The sequence below is a fragment of the Pogona vitticeps genome, chromosome 15, assembly GCF_051106095.1.
Source record: "Pogona vitticeps strain Pit_001003342236 chromosome 15, PviZW2.1, whole genome shotgun sequence".
NCBI classification, from domain to species: Eukaryota; Metazoa; Chordata; class Lepidosauria; order Squamata; family Agamidae; genus Pogona; species Pogona vitticeps.
Genome location: NC_135797.1, coordinates 8,273,973 through 8,292,462, shown reverse-complemented (window position 1 = coordinate 8,292,462; position 18,490 = coordinate 8,273,973). Strand labels below are relative to the sequence as shown.

At 44.7% G+C, this 18,490-nt stretch overlaps 1 protein-coding gene across 14 annotated transcripts in view; it reads left to right on the top strand.

The window, feature by feature from the left end:
* The window catches only part of LOC140702810 (solute carrier family 9 member C1), a 288,383-nt gene that overhangs the window by 78,848 nt on the left and 191,045 nt on the right, over window positions 1-18,490 (top strand). For 12 of the 14 annotated variants that reach the window (XM_078381996.1, XM_078381998.1, XM_078381989.1 and 9 more), the window contains exons 26-35: window positions 381-442; window positions 1,360-1,477; window positions 3,555-3,616; window positions 5,294-5,411; window positions 8,022-8,083; window positions 10,691-10,808; window positions 12,273-12,334; window positions 13,855-13,972; window positions 16,050-16,111; window positions 18,025-18,142. In XM_078381996.1, the coding sequence (XP_078238122.1) occupies window positions 381-442; window positions 1,360-1,477; window positions 3,555-3,616; window positions 5,294-5,411; window positions 8,022-8,083; window positions 10,691-10,808; window positions 12,273-12,334; window positions 13,855-13,972; window positions 16,050-16,111; window positions 18,025-18,142 (900 nt within the window). The remainder of the gene's footprint in view (window positions 1-380; window positions 443-1,359; window positions 1,478-3,554; window positions 3,617-5,293; window positions 5,412-8,021; window positions 8,084-10,690; window positions 10,809-12,272; window positions 12,335-13,854; window positions 13,973-16,049; window positions 16,112-18,024; window positions 18,143-18,490) is intronic. The other 2 variants (XM_078381991.1, XM_078381997.1) reach the window with 2 other exon arrangements.

Here is an 18,490-nt window from a genome sequence, read left to right as displayed (position 1 = left end):
ATTATATTTCCAATCAGAAAGAGCAGCAGGATTTCTCTGCGTGTCCCTTGCCGTCTCTCATGAAAGGGGAGATGTGTTTCAGGAACCTTGCTATATCCAAGGAGTGGAAGTCTGAGGAGGAGGAGGAGGAGGAGGAGGAAGGGCCCTTGGACTCCTCAGAGGACAGACCCTGTTGGTTATGGGGTCAGGCTTCGAGGTTTTCTTTTCCATTCCGTACAGATGTTTCCATCTTCCTTAAACAGTTCCTTCCCAAATTTCTCAATGATAGTTAAACAGACTGGATAGAATAAATCAGTTTTTTTCATATTCTTTTCAAGTGTGGGTATCTTGGGAAAGAAAAACGAATCAAATATTAAAACGTTTTTCTCTTGAATTTACAGAGACCTTGGGAAATGCTGTTCCCCCTCCTTCACCCTCTCATCATTCGGTCACTGTTGATCAAGTAAGTATGTCAGCCATTTTCGGTGCCTGTGCAGCGAGGAAACCGTCCCAAAAAAAAGCGGGGGAGCATTTTGTTTACCCCACGGCCATTTTGAAAGTGCCAATCAACAGTTGGAAAATCATCGTTTTGCGAAGAATCGGTTCCCAAAGCAGGGAACCGATAATTGCAAAGTGAAATTCCCCCATAGGAAATATCATTTTGCGATTGCAAAAGCGATCATTAAAAAGTTCATCGAAATATGGTTTCATCGTTAAACGGGGCAATTAAAAATGTGAGGCACCACTGTACAACTGCGAAAACCCCCATCTCTAGTGTGGAACTAAGGCCCTACGTACTCCTCCTAAGACAATTTTTCAACCCTGACCCCTCCAGATTCCTCCATTCCCCATTTCGGCTTTTGAATTTTTTTCAGTCTACACTTCCATTGGTGGAACTTTTGACCAAACAAGGCTAACAGACCAGCATGCGATTAATTTCTCAGACATTCACAAAATGGCTTGGATAGGAAATTTCTGAGAGTTATCTGTATTCTCGTGGGTACCGTCCAAAATCTGCCTCTAAACGTCTTTAGCCTAATCCAACCAGAAAGTGCTCTTGGTGACCAGCAAATAAGCAAGCACAGCCCTCAGCCCTCCTTCTGGCAGGAGGAAAGAAAAGGGCCTTTCCCCACCAAGAATAGGTTGGGTCTGATCCTTCACAGAGGCAGCAAAGTAGATTTCTGGATGTGCATCACTAGCTATACTGGATACTCTTCATGAGTATAGTTTGGGCAAGTTGGTTTTTTGGCCCGTCGCTCCCTGAAGGCCTTGATCAGGATGGCCAATGGCTGTGTGGGGTTGGGAGCTGTGGGCCAAAAAAGACAACACACCATTTCTCCAGATCTACATGGACTAACTCTGAACATGGTCATATTCCAGGAAAAAGGCAAGGTGCAAACCAGCACAATCCACAACCGACCACATACAGATCCAGGCACTCGGACGAGCGCTGGAATATTCATTCCTCAGCGGGAGGATCCTTCAAGCCGGAGCCGCGGTGAGGAATTACATAGAAAACCTAATTCTAGAGAATTTATAGACATGCCGGGCTATGTGGAAGGCAGACCTCACTTCCCAAATTGAACAATAGTACCTTAATGGGTTTGAATTCCTCTACGAATTTGGTGTGGATGTGTCGTCAGTGCAATTTCAAGGCGGGCTGCTTCCTTTTTAGCTTTTCATAGCTGTCTTTCCCTTTTCAAAAACAACCTCCTTTGTGGAGTGAAGGGGAACCCAACCCCGATTTCGGGGATTTGGTGGGCACCGATGGTGTGAGGTTTAAATGGTGAAACACCAGGAATGGTGCTAGGGTTAATCCAAAAGATTAAAATTAAAGGAATAAAAAACTGGTTTCTGTGGAACTCCCTGCCACAGGATGTAGTGGTGGTGGCATCTGGCTTAGATGCCTTGAAAATCGGATGGGGCAGGATTCTGGAGGAAAATCCCATCCCAAGTGACAAGCCACGATGGGGATGTATAATCTCCAGGCTTCGAAGGAAGGCCCCTCGAAATGCCAGATTTGGGGGTGGGATCAGGAGACAAGGATCTCGTGTCTGAGATGCTCCCAGAGGCATCTGGAGGGACCACGGAGAGAGACAGGAAGCTGGGTGCGATGGGCCCTTGGCCTGATCCAGGAGGGCTCTTCCTAGGCTCTTACGTTCTTATGTAACTAAGATACCCTCTGGTACCTCCTCCTGGAGTTATGGCAAGTGACAAATACTTAACACAAACACAAATAATATTCTGTGTACTATTTTGCAATGTCTTATTAGCAGCAAAAAAACCCACACAATTTTACATTTCTTATAAATCATATGCATATTCGGTAACTTTACCTTTCAACGAGGAAGATTTTTAGAGAATCTTTGTAGCCGGGATGAGGAAAGTAAATTCACTCTGCTGGCTTCATTGCTTTCCTGGGATCAATTGAGATCTGCTCTTCATGTGACATCTAGATCTGCCCCTTCCTGAAAAACCATTCCCCTTCTTCTTACGGAGGGGTGGTTGAGCCCCCAAGCTTTCGTCCTCACCAGAAACGCCTTGTTTCTCCCGAGTTCAGGATAACAGTAGGCGAACAATGGGATATCTCCCTCCCATACTTGTGTTGCTCAGGGGAAACATGAGTGAGTGGTCCGGGTGGAATCCTGCAGCCATTCTTCATCTTCAAGATACGAGAATTAAAATATCCTCCTGGCCCTCTTCTGTTCCACACGGGAAACACAACCAGAGATAACATTGGTAATTTGAGATGGGGCTATTCATATTCGTATACACACAGGTAGACATAACGAGGGTCTGCCCCCCCCTTGTGCCTGCCCGTCCACTCACCTGCTCTGGAGCAATTGGAAGGGGGCATGGAGCCCGCAGCAGCAGCGGACAGGTGAGTGGACAGTCTGGCCCCCGGGGGCCGGACCCTCATAATGTTCACCTGTGCGAGGCTACTCATATGTTTATATGGATACCTGGATGCCCCCATCTCTAGTTGCAATCCCATTGCTCTCTTGAATCAGGGATGGTTGTGGGATCTCTCCTGCCTTGCTTACATTCTCTCTTGGAAAAGGAGTGGGATGGGATGAGGAATCCTCGTGGTATCTGAGGTCAGTCATGGTCGTGGATTCATCCTGCGTGTCCCCAAGGGGGAGGGAAGTGGAAATAATAAGAAGTCTCGCCAATAGCCCTGATCTGAGTAGTAGGAGAATTAGATCTCCAATCCGAAAGAGCAGCAGGATTTCTCTCCCTGTCCCTTGCCATCTCCAGTGAAAGGTGAGATGTGTTTCAGGATCCTTCCCATATCCAAGGAGTGGAAGTCTGAGGAGGAAGAGGAGGAGGATGAAGAGCCCTTGGACTCCTCAGAGGAGAGACCCTGGCGGTTATGGGGTCAGGCTTGGAGGTTTTCTTCCCCATTCCTTACAGATATTTCCATCTTCCTTAAACAGTTCCTTCCCAAATTTCCCAAGGATAGTTAAACAGATTGGATAGGGGAAATCAGTATTTTCATATTCGTTTTTTACTGTGGATATCTCGGGAAAGAAGAACAAAGGAAATATTGAAACATTTTCCTCTTGAATTTACAGAGACCTTGAGAAGTTTTCTTTCCTCTCATTCACCCACTCCTGATTCGTTGACTGTTAATCTAGTAAGTATGTCAGCCCAATTCGGGTCTCCTGCCTTCAGGAGAATGTTAGCGGTTGCGTAAGAATTTTGCAAAATGCTGCCCTAAGAACGGGAAAGAAAAGGTGGGGATGTTTTAAGAGAGGATCCACATCTTCAGTGTCTACTTGAATTTCCTTCTATGTGAGGCTCTGCCCATGGGATCCCCTCCCTTGCCTGTCAGAAGCGTTCTGGGAGGACATGGAAAGCATGGCCTATATGAGGTTGACACACACCTTTTTACCCATGGAGTAAAAAAATTGATCTCCGGATTGTGTCCTAAGACTGTAGCTACTAAGCAGCCAATGTGTTTGGACCTGATTAACTATGAGATGGAGGGAAATAAACTAGAACACAATGATGAATGGACTGAATGAAATTTAAAACATTATTAATTCTCACCCTGAGGATGATGGTGGCACCGGTTTATTATGTAATTGTATATTATTCTGGTATTAGATTTATGTTGTTTAGACCAGATGTTTGTTTAATGAATTTGTTTTAAAACACACTGGATGAGGGAGGGAAGCTACTCTCTTTAACATAAACAATGCCAGAGAATCCCTTGCTAACACAGCCTGGCTGACTTTGAAACACCCCCCCCAAAAAACATACAAAAAAAGAAATCTAAAGAAATTGTGTATGCAGGGGAAATCAGGGGGGGGGGCGACAGAAAGGTAGAGGCCGTAAGGGAAGTGGGATGGAGGAGCCATGTGAATTTCAAACTGAGTGTCAAAATAACACTTCTGTCTGGGTTGTACACCCTTCGAGAGATTGGAAATCCCCCCCACCCCAATTTTTGTCAGTTCTGAATGGCTGCTAACGGCCCTCCTGGTTTCTGTACTATTTTAGCATATTGCTAAACTTTATGTATTACACAAAAGAAGTGAGGAAAATTTCAGTGCCACTCAATTTTTTTCTATGTTTCATTTAAAATGTATACCTCCTGAGGAAACAGAAATGTCTGTCTTTCAACTTAAAATACGTGATTATGATCCATTGTCTGTATCTGTGGGTGGAGTTATTCATATACAAATACGAATACCCCCATCTCTAGTGTGGGCCTAAGGCCCTACGTACTCCTCCTAAGGCTAATTTTCAACGCTGATCCCTTCAGATTCCCCCATTCCCCATTTTGGCTTTTGATTTTTTTTTCAGTCTACAGTTCCATTGGTGGAACCTTTGACCAAACAATGCTAACAGACCAGCGTGCGATTAATTTCTCAGACACTCCCAAAATGGCTTGGATAGGGAATTTCTGAGAGTTATCTGTATTCTCGTGGGTACCGTCCAAAATCTGCCTCTAAACGTCTTTAGCCTAATCCAACCAGAAAGTGCTCTTGGTGAACAGCAAATAAGCAAGCACAGCCCTCAGCCCTCCTTCTGGCGGGAGGAAAGAAAAGGGCCTTTCCCCACCAAGAGTAGGTTGGGTCTGATCCTTCACAGAGGCAGCAAAGTAGATTTCTGGATGTGCATCACTAGCTATACTGGATACTCTTCATGAGTATAGTTTGGGCAAGTTGGTTTTTTGGCCCGTCGCTCCCTGAAGGCCTTGATCAGGATGGCCAATGGCTGTGTGGGGTTGGGAGCTGTGGGCCAAAAAAGACAACACACCATTTTTCCAGATCTACATGGACTAACTCTGAACATGGTCATATTCCAGGAAAAAGGCAAGGTGCAAGGAAGCACAATCCACAACCGACCACATACAGATCCAGGCACTCAGAGGAGCACTGGAATATTCATTCCTCAGCGGGAGGGTCCTTCAAGCCGGAGCCGCGGTGAGGAATTACATAGAAAACCTAATTCTAGAGAATTTATAGACATGCCGGGCTGTGTGGAAGGCAGACCTCACTTCCTAAATTGAACAAGAGTCCTTTAATGGGTTTTAATTCATCTACGAATTTGGTGTGGATCTGTCGTCAGCGCCATTTCAAGGCGGGCTGCTTGCCTTTTACCTTTTTAAAGTTCTCTTTCCGTTTTCAAAAACAACCTAATTGTGGAATGAAGGGGAACCCAATCCGATTTGGGGGATTTGGTGGGCACCGATGGTGTGAGGTTTAATGTTGGAACACCAGGAACAGTGCTTGGGTTAATCCAAAAAATAAATATTAAAGGGAAAACAAAAGAGAACTGCTTTCACTTAATATAACGGATCATTGTAATTCAATTGTTGACATGCCAACAGTGCAGGGATCTTATGGACCTCCAGCGGGCAAAGCAACATAAAATTCATCTGCCTTCATTTCATAGAGAGAGTGGATTCCTGACAGGTCAAACAGATCTTTCCAGTGGAGAAAAAGAAATTAGGGTGTTGGAAGTAAAGGGAAAAGGGATCCGCATCTGACCCTGAGGGCTGACTGACAAAGCTCCTGGGTGCCTCCTAGACCAAGGCATTTTGACCAGGTGCAGAGCGACTCAAAGGATGCCTGGGTGGGGGCCCCTCCCTTCTGAGGAAAGGCTACACCGTTAGGGGCTGTTTAGTGTAGAGAAAAGGCGCCGGAGGGGGGAACATGATTGAGCTGTATGAAATTATGCATCAGTTAGAGAACGTGAACAGTGCGAAGCTCTTTCCCCCCCTCATGCAATACCACAACCAGGGGGAACCCACCCCAAATGAGTGTTGGGAGAGTGAGAAGAGACAAAAGAAAATATCTCTTCATCCAGCGTGTTGTTAGTCTGTGGAACTCCTTGCCACAGCATGTGGTGGTGGTGGCATGTGGCCTAGATGCCTTGAAAACCGGATGGGGCAGGATTCTGGAGGAAAATCCCATCCCAGGTGACAAGCCACAATGGGGATGTACAATCTCCAGGCTTCGAAGGAAGGCCCTTCCAAATGTCAAATGCGGGGGGGGGGATCAGGAGACAAGGATCTCGTGTCTGAAGTGCTCCCAGAGGCATCTGGCAGAACCACGTTGAGATACAGGAAGCTGGACGAGATGGGCCCTTGGCCTGATCCAGCAGGGGTCTTCCCATGTTCATACATTCTCATGTAACTCAGATGCCCTCTGGCACCTCCTCCTGAAGTTACGGCAAGTGACAAATACTTAACACAAAAACAAATAGTATTCTGTGTAATGTTTTGTAATGCTTTATTAGCAGCAAACAGAAAGCAACTTTACATTTGTTATAAATCATATGCATATTCTATACTTTTACCTTTGGACAAGGAAGATTTTTAGAGAGTCTTTGTAGCCGGGAGGAGGAAAGTAAATTAACTCTGCTGGCTTGATTACTTTCCTGGGATCAATTGAGATCTGCTCTTCATCTGACACCTAGATCTGCCCCTTCCCGAAAAACCATTCCCCTTCTTCTTACGGAGGGGTGGTTGAGCCTCCAAGCTTTCTTCCCCACCAGGAACGCCTTGTTTCTCCCGAGTTCAGGATAAAAGCAGGCGAACGATGGGATATCTCCCTCCCATATTTGTGTTGCTCATGGGAAACATGAGTGAGTGGTCCGGGTGGAATCCTGCAGCCATTCTCCATCTTCAAGATACGAGAATTAAAATATCCTCCTGGCCCTCTTCTGTTCCACACGGGAAACACAACCAGAGATAACATTGGTAATTTGAGATGGGGCTATTCATATTCGTATACGCACAGGTAGACATAACGAGGGTCCGCCCCCCCCTTGTGCCTGCCCGTCCACTCACCTGCTCTGGAGCAATTGGAAGGGGGCATGGAGCCCGCAGCAGCAGCGGACAGGTGAGTGGCCTGTCTGGCCCCCGGGGGCCGGACCCTCATGATGTTCATCTGTGCGAGGTTACTCATATGTTTATATGGATGCCCCCATCTCTAGTTGCAATCCCATTGCTGTCTTGAATCAGGGATGGTTGTGGGATCTCTCCTGCCTTGCTTACATTCTCTCTTGGAAAAGGAGTGGGATGGGATGAGGAATCCTCATAAGTATCTGAGAGCAGTCGTGGTCGTGGGTCCATCCTGCCTGTCCCCAAGTGGGAGGGAAGTGGAAATAATAAGAAGTCTCGCCAATAACCGTGATCTGAGTAGTAGGAGAATTAGATCTCCAATCGGAAAGAGCAGCAGGATATCTCTGCCTGTCGCTTGCTATCTCTCGTGAAAGGTGAGATGTGTTTCAGGATCCTTTCCATATCTAAGGAGTGGAAGTCTGAGGAGGAAGAGGAGGAGGACGAAGAGCCCTTGGACTCCTCAGAGGAGAGACCCTGGCAGTTATGGGGTCAGGCTTGGAGGTTTTCTTCCCCATTCCTTATAGATCTTTCCATCTTCCTTAAACAGTTCCTTCCCAAATTTCCCAAGGATAGTTAAACAGATTGGATAGGGGAAATCAGTATTTTCATATTCGTTTTTTACTGTGGATATCTCGGGAAAGAAGAACAAAGGAAATATTGAAACATTTTCCTCTTGATTTTACAGAGACCTTGAGAAGTTTTCTTTCCTCTCATTCACCCACTCCTGATTCGTTGACTGTTAATCTAGTAAGTATGTCAGCCCAATTCGGGTCTCCTGCCTTCAGGAGAATGTTAGGGGTTGCGTAAGAATTTTGCAAAATGCTGCCCTAAGAACGGGAAAGAAAAGGTGGGGATGTTTTAAGAGAGGATCCACATCTTCAGTGTCTACTTGAATTTCCTTCTATGTGAGGCTCTGCCCATGAGATCCCCTCCCTTGTAAGCTACCCCCGTCTCCAAGGAGATTTAGGGGTGCCAGGGATGGAGAGATTTCGGAATTTAGCCAGTCCTTATTAGCTAAGATGAGCCCAATTTCTCAGCCAGGCCGTGACTAACACTCCTTCCTCAAGTCCATCCCCTTGGTTAAGAAAAAGCAACCAACACAGACAGTCCATGAGTTTACACTCAGGCTAATCTGGGCTCTATAAGGTAGCAAAATATTCATGGCCAATTAGTTAGGCTAGTTTCTACAAGAGACCAATGCATGCAATCTTAAACATTATTGCTTTTATTCAGAAAGATAATTCAGAAAAGAATTCAGATTATAGCAAAGTATTTCAGTCAGTAACATTTCCATATCAAGTCAGACAGACCACCCCACAAACTCCAGCGAAGAAAAATAACACAAGAAAACATACTAAGCTAGAATTATGCATAGGCGTTGTCTTTCTTACGTATCCTGTGACTCCATAGTCCATAGTCCGTCAGGAAAGGTTAGATTCTTGTTGTAATCCAAAAGTCCTTGTGGGCAAAAAGCTCCAGTCAAAAGTTATAATGGATTTTGGGAAAAACCATATGTCTGTCCTTTCTCAGTCAAACGCCATCTTTTTCCCAACTCCTACCAACTTCCTTCTTCTTCCCAGGATGCCTCATAAGGAACACCTCCTCCTGACTTTCTCATGGGAGCTTGAGTTGTTATCATGTTTTGTGGCAGAATTATTATGACTACCAGGAATGTAACTCTCTGGCTCTCCTTAGCAACTAGATAATCAGAGAACGAAGCTTCTCTGACACAGCATGTAAAATTTTCCTACCACAGACACAGAAATTAAATCAAGATGGAGGCTATTGGGACAATCTTAGGACTACATATCACATTCTAATACATATAAAAACACAAATCATCACATCCCATGCCTCTTAGAAGAGCTCTGCCAGGACATGGAAAGCATGGCCTATGTGAGGTTGACACACACCTTTTTACCCATGGAGTAAAAAAATGGATCTCCGGATTGTGTCCTAAGACTGTAGCTACTAAGCAGCCAATGTGTTTGGACCTGATTAACTATGAGATGGAGGGAAATAGACTAGAACACAATGATGAATGGACTTAATGTAATTTAAAACATTATTAATGCTCATCCTGAGGATGATGGTGGCACCAGTTTATTATGTAATTGTATTTTATTGTGGTATTAGATTTATGTTGTTTAGGTCAGATGTTTGTTTAATAAATTTCTTTTACAACAAACTAGAGGAGGGAGGGAAGATACTCTCTTTAAAACAAATAATGCCAGAGAATCCCTTTTTAACACAGCCTGGCTGACTTTGAAACATTCCCCCCCCCAACATACAAAAAAAGAAAGAAAGAAAGAAAGAAATCTAAAGAAACGGTGTATGCAGGGGAAATGAAGGGTGGGCGACGGAAAGGTAGAGGCAGTAAGGGAAGTGGGATGGAGCGGCCAAGGGAATCTCAAACTGAGTGTCAAAATAACACTTCTGTCTGGATTGCAGACCCTTCGAGAGATTGGAAATCCCCCCCCAACCCAATTGTTGTCAATTATGAATGGCTGCTAACGGCCCTCCTGGTTTCTGTACTGTTTTAGCATATCGCTAAACATTACGAATTACACAAAAGAAGTGAGGAAAATTTCAGTGCCACTCAATTTTTTTCTATCTTTCATTTCAAATGTACTGTATACTACCTGAGGAAATAGAAATGTCTGTCTTTCAACTTAAAATACCTGATTATGATCAATTGTCTGCACCTGTGGGTGGGGTTATTCATATACAAATAGGAATACCTCCATCTCTAGTGTGGAACTAAGGCCCTACGTACTCCTCCTAAGACAATTTTTCAACCCTGACCCCTCCAGAATCCTCCATTCCCCACCACGGCTTTTGAAATTTTTTTCAGTCTGCGCTTCCATTAGTGGAACTTTTGACCAAACAAGGCTAACAGGCCAGCGTGCGATTAATTTCTGAGACACTCACAAAATGGCTTGGATAGGGAATTTCTGAGAGTTATCTGTATTCTCGTGGGTAACGTCCAAAATCTGCCTCTAAACGTCTTTAGCCTAATCCAACCAGAAAGTGCTCTTGATGACCAGCAAATAAGCAAGCACAGCCCTCAGCCCTCCTTCTGGCGAGAGGAAAGAAAAGGGCCTTTCCCCACCAAGAATAGGTTGGGTCTGATCCTTCACAGAGGCAGCAAAGTAGATTTCTGGATGTGCATCACTAGCTATACTGGATACTCTTCATGAGTATAGTTTGGGAAGTTCGTTTTTTGGCCCGTCGCTCCCTCAAGGCCTTGATCAGGATGGCCAATGGCTGTGTGGGGTTGGGAGCTGTGGGGGAAAAAAAAGCACCATTTTTCGAGATCTATATGGACTAACTCTTATAACGGTAATATTTCAGGAACAAAGCAATGTGGGAACGAGCACAAGTGCAGTGAGACCATCTCCCGATCCTGTTGCTGGGCCGAGCACTGGCGTATTCAGTCCTCTGGGGCAGGATCATTCAAGCCAGAGTCATGGTGAGAAATTATATGTAAACCCTAATTCTAGAGAGGTTATAGGAATGCATGGCTGTGTGGAAGGCAGGCCTTGTCATCCCCAAGATCTGCTAAAAGATACTTTACGGCTGAACAGAGAGGGTCCGGGCATAAGCGCAGTCCTAATTAAGCTGAGTCGAGTCCCGGTAACCCAGCAAGGCAGCTACACTTACCCTTTCCGCAAGTGTGTTCTAATAACCAATTAAAAGAGAAAAAACAAAGATAAAAATCATGAGTTTCGGAGTCTGCCAAGACAAACAAAACTCAGGCAAAAAAAGGACTTTGGTAGCACACTCTGTGGCCCTTTATCATCTGGCTCTGCCGATTTGCTGTTCAAGAGACCAAACTTAGGATTTTAAGAATTTTTGTTTTATTAGAAAAATTAAGTATTTTAGAGCTATTCCATTTGTTGCGAAAGCATAGCATAAAGTACATTTCCATAAAGTATAGCAGTGAGAATCTTAACAAATTCCAGCTAGCAAAAATAAAATAAAAAAACTCTTTAAAAAACTGCTTAGAAGGTAGGCCAGGCATAGCCCCCCTTCTTCTATGCCTTCTCTGAACCACATCTTAGCATAACACTAAAAACTAGCATCTGGAACTCAAAACTCCATTCTAGTTCTCAGTCCTAAAATCAGTACCAAAATCAGCCTTTCTCTCTGTCTCCATTCTCCATTGTCTTCCTTACTGGGACCACCCTTCTTCTTCTTCACTCTTCTGAGACGCTAATCAATCAGCGTAAAGGGCTGTCTCTTCTCGCCACACCTCCAATTCCCACGAGAGGTACAGGGGTTGTATTCGTGAAGGCTTTCACGGCCCGGATCTATTTATTTATTTATTTATTTGATTTGATTTTTATCCCGCCCCTCTAGACCATGTCTACTCTAATGGTTGTTGTGGGTTTTTTGGTTTCTTTGGCCGTGTTCTGAAGGTCCTTCAACTTTCAGAACATGGCCAAAGAGCACCCAAAACCCACAACAACCAGTACAGGGGTTGTTGTCCCTCGTCTTGGTGTTGTGTCTTGGTTCCTTATCGTCTCAGGCCAAGGCTGCTACTTGGAATTTTCCATCCGGCTCGAGGAGAAAACTTCCTCGGAGCATCCAGTCATGCTAACACAGAACCAGTATGGATCCTTCTACAATATTCCATGACTACAAATCCCATTCATAATTTAGTTTTAACCTTAATGATCTATACCGTGACAGACCTCACTTCACAAATTGAACAATAGTCCTTTGATGAGGCCAGCCTCGGAGATTTTCTTCCGCATTCCTTACAGAAGTTTCCATCTTCCTTAAACAGTTCCTTCCCAAATTTCCCAAGGATAGTTAAATAGATTGGATAGGGGAAATCAGTATTTTCATATTCTTTTTTTTTTTTTACTGTGGATAACTTGGGAAAGAAAAAGAAATGAAATATTAAAATGTTTCCGTCTTGAATTTACAGAGACCTTGGGAGATGCTGTTCCCGCTCCTTCAACCTCTCCTGATTTGCTCACTGTTCATCAAGTAAGTAGGTCTACCCAATTCGGGTCTCCTGCCTTGAGCAGAAAGTTAGGAGTTGCGTAAGAATTTTGCAAAATGCTGCCCTAAGAACGGCAAATGAAAGGTGGGATGTTTTAAGAGAGGATCCACATCTTCAGTGTCTACTTGAATTTCCTTCTATGTGATGCTCTGCCCATGGGATCCTCTCCCTTGCCTGATAGAAGCGCTCTGCCAGGACATGGAAAGCATGACCTATGTGAGGTTGGCACACACCTTTTTACCCATGGAGGAAAAAAAAAAGGATCTCCGGATTGTGTCCTAAGACTGTAGCTACTCAGCACCCAAAGTGTATGAACATGATTAAATATGAGATGGAGGGAAATACACTAGAACACAAGGCTGAATGGACCGATTGAAATTTAAAACATTATTAATGCTTAGCCTCAGGATGATGGTGGCACTGGTGTATTATTTAATTGTGTTTTATTGTAGTGTTAAATTAATCTTGTTTAGGTCAGATGTTTATTTAATAAATTTCTTTAAAAAACAAACAAACTGGAGGAGGGGGGGCAGCTTACTCTATCTAAAAAACCAAATGCCAGAGAATCCCACGCTAACACAGACTAGCTGACTGTGAACCCCACTCCCCACCCCCACAAACATACTAAAAAAGAAATCTAAAGAAATGGTGTATGGAGAGGGAATTAAGGGGGTGAGACAGAAATAACCCTGCTCTCTGGGTTGCAGCCCCTTCGAGAGATTGGAAATCCTCCCCCCCTCCATTTTGTCAATTCTGAATGGCTGCTGACAGCCTTTGTGGTTTCTGTACTGTCTTCGCATATCTCTAAACATTACGAACTACACAAAAGAAGTGAGGAAAGTTTCAGTGCCACTCAGGTTTTTTTGGTATGTTTCATTTCAAATGTATACTACCTGAGGAAAAAGACACACGTCTGTCTTTTAACTTACTTTACCTGAGTGTAATCCATTGTCTCTACCTGTTGGGGGGATATTCGTATAGGAATACGAATACCCCCAAATCTAGTGTGGACCTAAGGTCCTACGTACTGCTCCTAAGGCTAGCAGACCAACATGCCATTAATTTCTCGGAAACTCCCAAAATGACTTGGATAGGGGATTTATGGCAGTTCTCTGTATTCTTGTGGGTACCCTCCAAAATCTGCCTCTCGACGTCTATAGCCGAATCCAACCAGAAAGTGCTCTTGATGACCAGCAAATAAGCAAGCACTGCCCTCAGCCCTCCTTCTGGCGGGAGGAAAGAAAAGGGCCTTTCCTCCTGCAAGAATAGGTTGGGTCTGATCCTTCACAGAGGCAGCAAAGTAGGCTTCTGGATGTGCATCACTAGCTATACTGGATACTATTTGTGAGTATAGTTCGGGCAAGTTCGTTTTTTATTCCGTCACTCCCTGAATGCCCTGATCAAGACGGCCAATGGCTGTGTGGGGTTGGGAGCTGTGCCCCCCCCCCAAAGCACCATTTTTCTAGATCTTCATGGACTAACTCTTATTCTGGTAATATTTCAGGAAGAAGGCAAGGTGCGAAGAAACATTATACACGTAAAACCGTATAATGGTCAAGGCCCTTGGAGGAACACTGGAGTATTTAGTCATCTGTTCCCAGATCCTCCAAGCCAGAGGCGAGGTGAGGAATTACATAGAAACCCTAATTCTAGAGAATTTATAGAAATGCATGGCTGTGTGGAAGGCAGACCTCACGTCACAGATTGAACAATAGTCCTTGAATGAGTTTGATTTACTCTATGAATTTGGTCTGGATGTCAACTCGGCACCATTGCAAGGCGGGATGGTTTTTATAGCTCTCTTCCCCTTTTCAAAAACAACCTCCTTTGTGGAGTGAAGGGGAACCCAAGCCTGATTTGGGGGATTTGTTGGGCACCGATAGTGTGAGGTTTAATGTTGGAACACGAGGAACAGTGCTAGGGTTAATCCAAAAGATAAAAATTAAAGGATCAAAAAACAAAACTGGTTTCTGTGGAACTCCTTGCCACAGGATGTGGTGGTGGTGACATCTGGCCTAGATGCCTTGAAAACTGGATGGGGCAGGATTCTGGAAGAAAATCCCATCCCAGGTGACAAGCCACGATGGGGATGTACAATCTCCAGAAGGAAGGCCCCTCGAAATGCCAGATGTAGGAGAGGAGGGTCAGGGAACAAGGATCTCGTGTCTGAGATGCTCCCAGAGGCATCTGGCGGGGCCACCGTGAGAGACAGGAAGCTGGATGAGATGGGCCCTTGGACTGATCCAGGAGGGCTCTTCCTTGGTTCTTATGTTCTTACGTAACTGAGATGCCCTCTGGCACCTCCTCCTGGAGTTACGGCAAGTGACAAATACTTAACACAAACACAAATGTTATTCTGTGTAATATTTTGCAATGCCTTATTAGCAGCAAACAGAAAACAACTTTACATTTCTTATAAATCATATGCATGTTCTATACTTTTACCTTTGGACAAGGAAGATTTTTAGAGAGTCTTTGTAGCCGGGATGAGGAGAGTAAATTAACTCTGCTGGCTTGATTGCTTTCCTAGGATCAATTGAGATCTGCTCTTCATCTGACATCTAGATCTGCCCCTTCCTGAAAAACCATTCCCCTTCTCCTTACGGAGGGGTGGTTGAGCCTCCAAGCTTTCTTCTCCGCCAGGAAGGCCTTATTACTCCCATATTTAGGATAATAGCAGGCGAACAACGGGATTTCTCCCTCCCATACTTGTGTTGCTGATGGGAAACGTGACTGAGTGGTCCTGGTGGAATCCTGTGGCCATTCTCCATCTTTCAGGTTCTAAATAAGAATAAAATATCCTCCTGGCTCACTTTTGTTCCACACGGGAAACGCAACCAGAGATAACATTTGTAATTAGAGATGGGGGGTGTTCGTATTCGTATACGCACAGGTAGACATAACGAGGGTCCGTCCCCCCCCTTGTGCCTGCCCGTCCACTCACCTGCTATGGAGCAATTGGAAGGGGACATGGAGCCCGCAGCAGCAGCGGACAGGTGAGTGGGCGGTCTGGCCCCAGGGGGCAGGACCCTCATGATGTCCACCCGCGCGGGGCTATTCTTATTTTTATATGGATACCTGGATGCCCCCATCTCTAGTTGCAATCCCATTGCTGTCTTGAATCAGGGATGGTTGTGGGATCTCTCCTGCCTTGCTTACCTTCTCTCTTGGAAAAGGAGTGGGATGGGATGAGGAATCCTCGTGGTATCTGAGGTCAGTCATGGTCGTGGATTCATCCTGCGTGTCCCGAGGGGGGAGGGAAGTGGAAATAATAAGAAGTCTCGCCAATAGCCCTGATCTGAGTAGTAGGAGAATTAGATCTCCAATCAGAAAGAGCAGCAGGATTTCTCTGCCTGTCCCTTGCCGTCTCTGGTGAAAGGGGACATGATTTTCAGGAACCTTTCCATATCCAAGGAGTGGAAGTCTGAGGAGGAGGAGGAGGAGGAGAAGGAGGAGGAAGGGCCCTTGGACTCCTCAGAGGACAGACCCTGGCGGTTATGCGGTCAGGCTTGGAGGTTTTCTTCCCCATTCCTTACAGATGTTTCCATCTTCCTTAAACAGTTCCTTCCCAAATTTCCCAAGGATAGTTAAACAGATTGGATAGGGGAAATCACTATTTTCAAGTTACTTTTTTAGTGAGGGTATCTTGGGAAAGAAAAACGAATCAAATATTAAAACGTTTTTCTGTTGAATTTACAGAGACCTTGGGAAATGCTGTTCCCGCTCCTTCATCCTCTCCTGATTCACTCACTGTTGATGAAGTAAGTAGGTCCGCCCAATTCGGGTCTCCTGCCTTCAGGAGAATGTTAGGAGTTGCGTAAGAATTTTACAGTATTCTGCCCTAAGAACGGCAAATGAAAGGAGGAGATGTTTTAAGAGAGGATCCACATCTTCAGTGTCTACTTGAATTTCCTTCTATGTGATGCTCTGCCCATGGGATCCCCTCCCTTGCCTCTTAGAAGAGCTCTGCCAGGATATGAAAAGCATGACCTATGTGAGGTTGGCACAGGTGTATTATGTAACTGTTTTTTATTGTGGTGTTAGATTTATGTTGTTTAGGTCAGATGTTTCTTTAATAAAGTTAGTTAAAAAAAAACAAACTGGAGCAGGGAGGAAGATACTCTCTTTAAAATAAACAATGCCAGAGAATCCCTTGCTAACACAGCCTGGCTGACTTTGAACTCCCCCTCCCCAAACATACAAAAAAAAATCTAAAGAAATGGTGTATGCAGAGGAAATCAAGGGGGGGGGAGAGAAGGGTAGAGGCAGTAAGGGAAGTGGGATGGAGGGGCCAAGGGAATTTCAAACTGAGTGTCAAAATAACACTTCTCTCTGCATTGCAGCCCCTTTGACAGATTGGAAATCACCCCCCTTTTTTCCAGTTCTGAATGGCAGCTGAGATCCTTTGTGGTTTCTGTACTGTCTTATCATATCTCTAAATTACATGAATTACACAAAAGAAGTGAGGAAAATTTCAGTACCACTCAATTATTTTTAATGTTTCATTTCAAATGTATACTACCTGAGGAAAAAGACACACATATGTTTTTCAACTTAATATACCTGATTATGATCCATTGTCTGTTCCTATGGGGGATATTCATATACAGTGGTGCCTCGCATTACGACGTTAATTTGTTCTAGCGAAATCGCTGAAGAACAAAAACGTAATGCGAAAAGAAAAAAATCCATTGAAACGCATTAAAAGCCATTTAATGCATTCCAAAGGGCTGTAAACTCACTGTCCAGCACAGATCCTCCTTAGGGTGCCCATTTTCGGTGCCAGTGCAGCGAGGAATCCGTCCCAGAAAAAGCGGGGGGGGGCATTTTGTTTAAACCATGGCCATTTTGAAAGTGCCAATCAACTGTTGGAAAATCATCATTTTTCGAAGAATCGGTTCCCAAAGCAGGGAACCGATAATCGCAAAGTGAAATTCCCCCATAGGAAATATCGTTTTGCGATTGCAAAAGCGATCGTTAAAAAGTTCATTGTAATGCGGGTTCATCGTTAAACGGGGCAATTATAATGTGAGGCAGCACTGTTCAAATACGAATACCCCCATCTCTAGTGTGGAACTAAGGCCCTACGTACTCCTCCTAAAGCAATTTTTCAACGCTGATCCCTCCAGATTCCTCCATTCCCCACCACGGCTTTTGAATTTTTTTCAGTCTGCGCTTCCATTGGTGGAACTTTTGACCAAACAAGGCTAACAGACCAGCGTGCGATTAATTTCTCAGACATTCACAAAATGGCTTGGATAGGGAATTTCTGAGAGTTATCTGTATTCTCGTGGGTACCGTCCAAAATCTGCCTCTAAACATCCTTAGCCTAATCCAACCAGAAGGTGCTCTTGATGACCAGCAAATAAGCAAGCACAGCCCTCCGCCCTCCTTCTGGCGGGAGGAAAGAAAAGGGCCTTTCCCCACCAAGAACAGGTTTGATCTGATACTTCACAGAGGCAGCAAAGTAGGGTTCTGGATGTGCATCACTAGCTATACTGGATACTCTTCATGAGTATAGTTTGGGCAAGTTGGTTTTTTGGCCCATCGCTCCCTGAAGGCCTTGATCAGGATGGCCAATGGCTGTGTGGGGTTGGGAGCTGTGGGCCAAAAAAGAAAATGTACCCTTTCTCCAGATCTACATGGACTAACTCTGAACATGGTCATATTCCAGGAAAAAGGCAAGGTGCAAGGAAGCACAATCCACAACCGACCACATACAGATCCAGGCACTCGGAGGAGCGTTGGAATATTCATTCCTCAGCGGGAGGATCCTTCAAGCCGGAGCCGCGGTGAGAAATTACATAGAAACCCTAATTCTAGAGAATTTATAGACATGTCGGGCTGTGTGGAAGGCAGACCTTGTGACAAACACGGTTCCCTAGAGAACGCGTGAATGCTCGGACAGAGAGTAATCAGGAGATTGGACACCCTAAAATGTGCTGAGAGAGTCCTAGAGCTCAGCTAGGCGTGTTCAACTCTCCATCTTACAAGTCTGCCCTAATAAGAACACCCTTGTACCTTTGAATGTTGCTGATTCTAGAGAATTTATAGACATGCCGGGCTGTGTGGAAGGCAGACCTCACTTCCCGAATTGAACAAGAGATCTTTAATGGGTTTGAATTCCTCTACGAATTCCG